Source organism: Typha angustifolia, chromosome 1, assembly GCF_048772165.1.
Source record: "Typha angustifolia cultivar Huaian chromosome 1, ASM4877216v1, whole genome shotgun sequence".
NCBI classification, from domain to species: domain Eukaryota; kingdom Viridiplantae; phylum Streptophyta; class Magnoliopsida; order Poales; family Typhaceae; genus Typha; species Typha angustifolia.
Window position 1 is genome coordinate 6,394,198 of NC_133239.1, and position 8,773 is coordinate 6,402,970.

The 8,773-nt window shown below is 33.8% G+C and overlaps 1 protein-coding gene across 9 annotated transcripts; it reads left to right on the top strand.

The window, feature by feature from the left end:
• Window positions 1-237: 237 nt before the first annotated feature.
• LOC140758064 (uncharacterized) lies at window positions 238-8,309 on the top strand. 9 transcript variants are annotated; one of them, XM_073094079.1, is made up of 15 exons: window positions 238-548; window positions 3,043-3,252; window positions 3,324-3,435; window positions 3,510-3,638; window positions 4,871-4,975; window positions 5,851-5,934; window positions 6,472-6,587; window positions 6,670-6,771; window positions 6,851-6,964; window positions 7,129-7,185; window positions 7,273-7,339; window positions 7,419-7,472; window positions 7,700-7,774; window positions 7,862-7,897; window positions 8,034-8,309. In XM_073094079.1, the coding sequence occupies exons 2-15, from the start codon at window positions 3,194-3,196 to the stop codon at window positions 8,145-8,147; spliced, it is 1,224 nt and encodes a 407-aa protein (XP_072950180.1). In that variant the 5' UTR covers window positions 238-548; window positions 3,043-3,193; the 3' UTR covers window positions 8,148-8,309. The 9 variants fall into 9 exon arrangements, with proteins under 9 accessions (XP_072950180.1, XP_072950189.1, XP_072950207.1 ...); XM_073094088.1 differs by having other exon boundaries at window positions 3,051-3,252; XM_073094106.1 differs by having other exon boundaries at window positions 3,114-3,252.
• The last annotated feature ends 464 nt before the right edge of the window (window positions 8,310-8,773 follow it).

Consider the following 8,773-nt stretch of genomic DNA (forward strand, 5'->3'; position numbering starts at 1 on the left):
GACCATAAGATAGAGAGATTAGTTATCATTGGATAGAATTTATTTGCCATTTAACTTTTATTTTATTACACTTTTATTAAAACTCGAAATTATAAAAATAAAGCATAATGAAATGGCCATAAGAAAGAGAGATAAATTATCAATGAATAAGATGATGCCATGTCATCTTATTTTTTTAAGGTAAAGTGTTAATGAATTCCTACTTTTTCCAAACAACAAATTTGGTTCATGATACCGCAATGTCTCCGGCTATCAGTTAGGAATTGTAGATATCCCCTCCTCTTCCTTATTCCTTACTCTCTTTTCAACTTCTATACCTTTTTATTACTCTCTCTCTCTTTCTCTCTTTCTCGCGCATTCGTTCTCGCAAAAAACCGATCACGATTTCGGCAAGGGTGCCGATCCTCCGACACATCACGCTGACGAAGTAGACGGCTGAAACTGATAGGAAACTAGACTTTCTTTCCTATATATAGAGGGAGAGGGAGGTGGAGGAAGTGCGTCGAGTAGATTTTTCTTGATACGATTCCCTTCGACTAATCCTCTAGGTACCGCCTCTTTCGATTGCTTTGTTTTTGCAAGACTAATTTATCTCTTTTTTTTTTTTTTTTGGTTGTTGGATTTGATTGATATGAATCATATATTGGATTTCCATGTCGTATGAATCTGGATCTCGTACATTAATTGTGGATATTTGATTACCTATCTAGATGGGGAGGTTTTTGTTTTCGATTCTCCAACTTGTGCACCAGTTATAACTAATTGGAGCAAATTACTGTCTTGGCTTTCAAGATTGGGAGCATTTTTTGTCGAGGGCCAGTTTTAACTTTTAGATATTTTGTCTTCAAGTATTAACTTTTGCTGATATTGGACCGGTGTTATTTATGGGCATTACCCGGAGATTAGGGTTTTTAACTGTCTCCCTAGAAAGTGTTAGCAGATTTATTGAGTTCGTGGTCTAACTCTGTTTGGTAAATCTTTCCATTGAATTGTTTGAAGCATCATTTAAGGGACAAGATGTTTGAGGGCTTTAGTAATAGATGTACAATTTAAGCTTGCTGGCGAACTCACCTATGTCAAGATTAACTTAATGATAATGCAAATTTATGGTTTCTATGCCATGACAATCTTTGTTTTCTTAGAATGTGGCATATTTCATGACCATATCAGTGTTATAAGAGCACAAATGTAGCTCGGATTCTTGGACACAGTGAGTAAATATCCATTATCTAGTTGTACGCATCTGACTTCATAGCTGAAAAAAATAAATAAATAAAAGAATAATGTACAGGAAAACAATTAGGAACCTTATGCCATATTTTCTTGGCTTGCCTCTAATGTTTATCAACCAATCTTTCATTTACAACATTCCTGTGTACTCTTTATGAGAAGACTGTCATAGTTACTAGGATGATGAGACAATCACTCTGGTTCTTTTTCATTATTAATATGGCATATAGTTAGAAACTTATAATATGAATACAATATTTTTTTTGTGTGTGTGGAAAAAGTGATGTTTCATCAGCATTAGTAACCTCTGATTTTTCAATAATTGCAATCTGTATGGTTGTACTTCAAACTAAGCTTGCCTTGATCTGTATCTGATCAGAGTCCTGAAGCCTAGATAAGTCTTCATTCTGATCCAGGTATATATCTTGTGCTGTAGACTAAATATCTAAAAGATCGTCATATATCTTTCATTCTTTTTTGCTTTTTTGGGGGTAATTTTCAAATTATCTCCTGTGGTTATACATAAAAGCAAACTACCCTTGAACTTTTGTTTGTATCATTTTGCCATCCTGTGGTCTAGACTTATATGAAATCGTTAATATTTCCATTTAAACTTCACAAGGAAAGTATAAATTATCGTAATACCTCTATGATATTAATAATCCCATTGTTTCAGCAAATATGGATCTTCTACCATATTTTAAAGATGATTGAAAATTGTCATTCTATGATTTTATATTTAAAGGAAGCCATATTGTGATAATTAGATAATTAATTAAGATTTAATGCTTGTAATCTTAGATAAAAGAGGATAGAAGAGGTTGAAAGTGCACTTTGTTTTAAATTTGAAGACTATGATACAACGAGTAAATTTAATGGAAAGTGAAGGAAAAATCTGACATTTTAATATTCATTATCTTGGGAAAATTCTCTCTAATAATTTTTAATTTTTGTATTTTCTTTTGTGAAGTTTGGATGGAAAATGAATAGTTTCATAATAGTCTAAACCACAGGGGATCAATTTGTAATTTAATTAGTTTGAACTTTTAAACAATGTTGGTAGATACTGTTGTTGACTATTTATTTCAACCAGGGGCCACATTTATATGCCTAATTATTCTGCTTACAGTTTATCGTTTGTGTATCAATCACTACTGAGAAACAATTTTATGTCTTTTCATATAATAGTTACGAAATACATTTATGAAAAAAAATTCTATCAACCTTTTATATTGAACAAGAGTATCACAGTATGTAAATTCAACATAGTTTCTCTGTTTAGGTTTAATCCTATTATCTGCTACTGTTCTCTCTTATTTTGTTTGACCAGGAAAGGATTTATTTAATGTTCAAAGGATTTATAAAAATCATAATTTTCTTTCTCTCTATTTCAGTTGAGCTGATATTGCTGAATATTACTGTTGTTCTTTACTGTTAACTTTTACAGATAAAGAATATCTTCTTTTGACTGAAATATCATATAATGATACCATTTCCAGAAAAAGTTGCACATAATTTTTTAGTCCTGCTTTGCTTAGTCATGCTATTTATTTTTTTCAGATTTGCTCTATCTTTATACTTTATTCTTGCGCAATGCATACCAAGTCTGAATTAGCAGTCATTTACACCTTGATCTGTTATTGACTTATTGTCATCATCTAGCACAATATGTTTCTGAAAATTTCAGCTGCAAGATTAGTTCACTTATGCTAATGTTTTATTCTTCTATTTGAATTTAAAATTTAATACAGATACAGACAAATAAATGCATAAGGTTGTTATCCCATGTTCTTTATGATTTTTACCATTTAGTATTTCAGGACCTTCTATCTGTTGGTGTTATTTGTCATGAAGATACATATCTCTTAATAAAGAATTTGCAGTTATGAACTTTCTGAACAATGTAGCGCAGCTTCCGGTTGCATGATTTTGTCTCTTTGACTAACTACACAGAATCCAAATCATGGCAAAACCTGGAACAGTTGGACGCAGGTTTTTAGCTTTCTTCCTTCTTGATACTGGGTCTGTCTGGTTTACTCTTTTATATGATCTTTACAGAACTCTAGTTTTCCAAATGACATTATTCTTTGCAGCGGACTTCTCAAAAAACCAAATGAAAGTACAAGGCTCATTATAATAACAATTATTGGAGTCGTGTTTGGCTTTTTTATTGGAATTTCTTGTCCTGCTGTTAGCATAACAAAGGTATTGCATTTTTCAGTATTTTTTGTACTATTATGCTAAAAGAGGTTTAATTATCTATGTGTTGAATTTGGCAGCTTCACTTTCCATCTACCATTATTTCATACATTGAAGATAGGAACTCTGGCCTCACCACTCAAGCATTACTACATCATGCTTGGCACAAGAGGAATAGTTCAGACTTACATTCCAATAATACTTCAAAGGTACTTCCAGACTGCATTGACCAGGTCTTGTTCCATTGGTTTCCGTCATCAAACCAACATTAAACTCTGTAACATAATGCAAGCACTACCCATTACTAGAAAAATAACAGAAACAACAGTCGTTTGGCTATGAGTGAATCCTTTTCCTATAAATTCTAGAGATATTTATCATTTCAATTATAAGAGTTTTCTAACATTGTTGGTGAGCTGTGTGGTGGTGGCTCTTAATACATACTCTGACATTTTCATTAATCAGAGAAACTGTGTAGACATGATGTGCTTTTGCATCAGGTAAGCTGCTATATATAGGTTTACTGTTTAAGATGAATTCCTGCTATATTGGCAATCCATAGAATGTGCAGTTGTGCACTGTATGTATAACATACAAAACTGTAGTCTAGTGTTTAATTTCACTTGGATGTTTGTTGGGCCTATTTATGAACAATATGTAATGTTTTGAAACATAAGATTAAGAGGTCCTGAATTAGGATAACCATGTTCTTTGGCCAGAAGAGTTTCCACCTCAATTTCTCATATAATACTACGCCTGAGATATGGTGTGCATTTTCATGAACAGTCTATTATGCCTGAAAATTCAAAGTTATAGAATAGGATATGTCTGTTATAGTCTGAGGGGTTTCCATCTCAATGGTTCTCTTTGTTCTTATACAATGATCAATATGTAAGATTTGCTGTTATTGTAATTTCAAACTTGTCTTATACTTTTATATCGACAGGATTGGAATTGTATTATGTGTTGCAATCCATTCTGTTTCCAATATACTGTAAGAAGTACAAGTTATATGTTGAGATACCTGATTTTTTTACATGACCTTCTTGAGTGGTCCTGTGATAATCTTCCTTTTGATCTGTAAGAAATTTACCAAGATTGATCATCCTTAAAGTGACATTTGATAGGATAATATCTGTTCTGATCTGAGAGCTTTCCATCTAAATGGTTTGTTTATACTAATATGTCTAGTAATATGTAAGATTTGTTGCTATTGTAACTTCAAACTTGTTTTATATCCATAGAATCAGAGTTGTATTATGTCTTGCTATTTTTGTTTCCAATATATTTTAAGCACTATATGCTACATATTAAGATCTCTGATTGTTATGTGACTGCTGAATAGTCGCTTTGAGATTATCTTCTTTTGTCCTATAAGAAATTTAATAAGAAAGATATGTTATCCTTCAAGTGACATTGGATTCTTCATGACACTTTGTAGATTTACGTGCCAACAAATCCTAGAGGTGCAGAAAGACTACCACCAGGTATCATAGTATCAGAGTCAGATTTCTATCAGCGGAGGTTGTGGGGAAAGCCTAGTGAGGTATGCCATTCTCATCAATTGCATGAAGATTGATGTTTCTTATTACTTGATCACTAAATTTCAACTTTTCGTTCACTGTTAATTTTTGTTTCTTGATAGTTCCAGTCATGTAAATCCTTTACTAAAATGAAATGTCACAAAACTCTGCTAATTTGTTTTTCACATATGATCTTAGTCCTTTTGCAGCTTTCTTGGTTTCCTCTGATCTATCCTATTACTTACAATAGGTTTTTTTATTGCAATGAGTTATATAGAGCAGGATCTGCATGCATGCTAAGATTATTGATATCTTATTTCTTACAATAGGTTCTTGGTTTCTATCTTAACACTTACAGTAGGTTTTAGTCGTCAAAAGAGCCTTTTGGTTAATAAGGTTAAGGCCACATATATATTGCTCTTCATTGACTTTCCTGTGTGAGTGTGATGCACTTTTAGATTCATATGTGCATGTGAAACCTCTTCTCTACCTACTATGCAGGAATCTCATTGTTTCTCCACATACTGAAGTTTGTGTTTATCACTTTATTGACGGATCCTACAGCTCAAAGCATGCTGTCCTGTAGTTACTGATTTTTGGTAATAATCTATTATTACCAACTCTACTGAGTGTATATGTATGTATGTGTGTGTGTGTGTATATATATATATATAGCTTGTATTGTGGTTCTAAATCTCGTAGGGTAAGTTGAAGTAGATTTCATTTTCCTCACTAACTTTTGCTTGTACATGGGTCTGTAGTGGACTTGACCATTACACAATATTAATTTTGTTTGCGACAATTCATCATCTGTAAGCCATCTTAAATTTGATTAGTAATTTTAGAACTGTTATCATGTGCTGGCTTGTTTCTTTTAATGAAAGTTGGTTATATGCAGGACTTGCCCTTCAAGCAGAAGTACCTTGTAACATTCACAGTTGGATATGAACAGAAAAAGAATATTGATGCAGCGGTGAAAAAGGTTAGCTGGCCAATTTGTATAGAACTTCCTAAGATATAGGATTACTGAACTAGTGTAAGTACTGCTTTTAACTTCTGTTGCTTGGAGAAAGAATGCGGAGCTCTTTATTATAATAGAAAGGAAAATTGATACTGTTTCATCACTCATCAGTTGATATATTCTTCTGATTGAATTTAACTTGTTGCTCTTCAATGGTGCAACTATGTTTTAGCTCATACTATAATATGATGTAGTCACCTATTGTAGGTGATCTCAGGAGATCAAATAGATCGGGTGTCAACTTGAATTTTTGAACTTTTAGAAAGATGTTATCCATTTGGTTGGGAAGCATCTACTTATTTACTATGCACCAATAAGTTGTTGAAATGTTTATATTGGTACATGGTATTGTTAAAGGGGATTTCTGTGCATACTTTGGGTTTCTTCACTTTATAAGGGGCAGTGACCAAGCACTAGACTTTTCTTAATCTGGTTAAATTCTTGAATCAGTATCTTTGACTTCAAATTTGCTTGACTATTTGGAATGTGATACTGCAGTTTTCTGAAAATTTTGCCATCCTACTATTTCATTATGATGGCCGGGCTAGTGAATGGGATGAATTTGAGTGGTCGAAGCGTGCAATTCATGTGAGTGCCAGAAAACAGACAAAGTGGTGAGTAATCAATTGTTGTGTTTGTAGTTACAGAATCTGAGTGAAAACCAGTATAGATCATAGTGTACGTATCTGGTTCCAGGTGGTATGCCAAACGATTTTTGCATCCTGACATTGTCGCTCCATATGAGTATATATTTATCTGGGATGAAGACCTTGGAGTTGAGCATTTTAATGCAGAAGAGTAAGTGTTTGCTTTTATGTGCACCCATTACTCTCCTTAATGACATCTACAAACTAACTGAATTCTATTCTAATTACAGGTATATTAAGCTGGTAAAGAAACATCAGTTAGAGATTTCTCAGCCTGGTTTAGAGCCAAACAGAGGGTTGACATGGCAAATGACGAAAAGAAGAGGCGACCGTGAAGTCCATAAGTGAGCTTTTTGTTATTTTGATGTAACTTAGATTTTTCTTTTCCTAATTTTGAGATATAGTCTTTATAGTGGTTGCATTTGCTGCGCCTCTCAATTATATATTTGAATTGAGAATTGTTTCCTTGTAAATTGTCTGATTATTTGGTGGATGGGTTTTTTCATAGAGAAACAGAGGAGAGACCTGGCTGGTGCTCTGACCCCCATCTTCCACCATGTGCTGCGTATGTACATATTATTATTGTGTTATCTGTATATTTATTAAAACTGTCCATAAGAGGAAACACTACTATTTGTCCATCCACGTGCAGATTTGTCGAGATAATGGCAACTGTCTTTTCTAGAGATGCATGGCGTTGCGTGTGGTATATGATTCAGGTGTGTCAGCTTAATTGGTTATTTTTAATGTAGTCGGAGTATCCAACTTCAAGATAATAACTGTTGTTTGGTTTTGCAGAATGACTTGGTTCATGGATGGGGTCTTGATTTTGCTCTTAGGAAATGTGTGGAGGTATTGTTTCCATCTTTGGACCCAGTGTCATACTTTCACTTGCATAATAAATCTAAACTTAAAAGTGTAAACACAGATTTCTATATTGCATTCTACAGGATTATGCAATAATCATCATGCTCTTAATTGTTTTCTTGTTGCATCATCATATTATCCAACAGTTCTTCTATAGTCGATGTACTTTTTTGTTGCTTTTAACCTAAACTTCGTGTCTCTTTCCCATATAGCCTGCTCATGAGAAAATCGGGGTAGTCGATGCTCAGTGGATAGTTCATAAAGTGGTTCCTTCTCTCGGTAACCAGGTAAGTGACTAGCTTACATTTTTATGGCCTTGAAAATTATCACTCTCCTAATAGTCCAAGTTATATTGTATCATTTTTTTGTTCCAGGGCAAGGCAGAGAACGGAAAGGCTCCATGGGAAGGGGTAAGCTCAATTTTTTTTATAATAATTTTCTTACAAATCGTTCCTATTCTTTTGTGCATGGTTCTTATCAAATTAGATCAAAACTTACAGTGATATAAAACTTTGATACTGAGCTTTGTGTTGGTTCAAATGTCAGGTGAGGGCTCGATGCCGGAAAGAGTGGGGAATGTTTCAAACTAGATTGTCAGAGGCAGAGAAAGCATATTACAAGAAGTTGGGGATTACTCCCCCTAACTCAACTGCTGTTTAGAAAAAAAAAAATTCCTTCTTTTTTTTCTTTTTCTCAATATATATTACGAGAAGTAGGGCATATTCCAATATGGGTTCTTTTGTTATATTTTGAACCACAGTCCAATCTTATGCGTATAATAGTAGGTGATACTCCTTGATATAATATGTACTTCATACATGCATTTGCCTGGACCACTTCATACAACAGATTAAAATCCATGGAAGAAAATAGAGTATACAAGGAGCTCCATCGTAAGGGCTTTTGCAATCTCCAGATGCCCTAGAGAAGAAAAGGGGAACAAAAGGGGAATGATCCTTTCGATTATGCCTTGTTTAGTTCGTGCATAACCCACTGCTAGTGCTGTCGGAAAATAGGCTCAAAAATAATTTAGAGCTGAGCTTGATCATTAGTTGGCATGATCGAACTCATCTCAATAAAGCTCAAAGTATAATATAATATATAATATATGAGTAACATTAGATCAAAGGCTCATTTTCTCCCCAGGTGAGAAAAACTTAGAACCATCTTCCAAACCAGCTAGTCTAATCTGCCATCTCTAGACTTCCTCTCTACGACTCCACCAGGTAACTGCACGTGGGATGTCATTTAGTCCCTACATTCAGGAAATGAAAAGTTGGAAATCA

Bases quoted from the DNA above. Each gene is read 5' to 3' on its own strand.
- LOC140758064 (XM_073094079.1), top strand. From the start codon at position 3,194: ATGGCAAAACCTGGAACAGTTGGACGCAGGTTTTTAGCTTTCTTCCTT. The intron at 4,976-5,850 runs GTATGCCATTCT...GGTTATATGCAG, and splicing joins TGTGGGGAAAGCCTAGTGAG to GACTTGCCCTTCAAGCAGAA. The intron at 6,965-7,128 runs GTGAGCTTTTTG...GTTTTTTCATAG, and splicing joins GGCGACCGTGAAGTCCATAA to AGAAACAGAGGAGAGACCTG.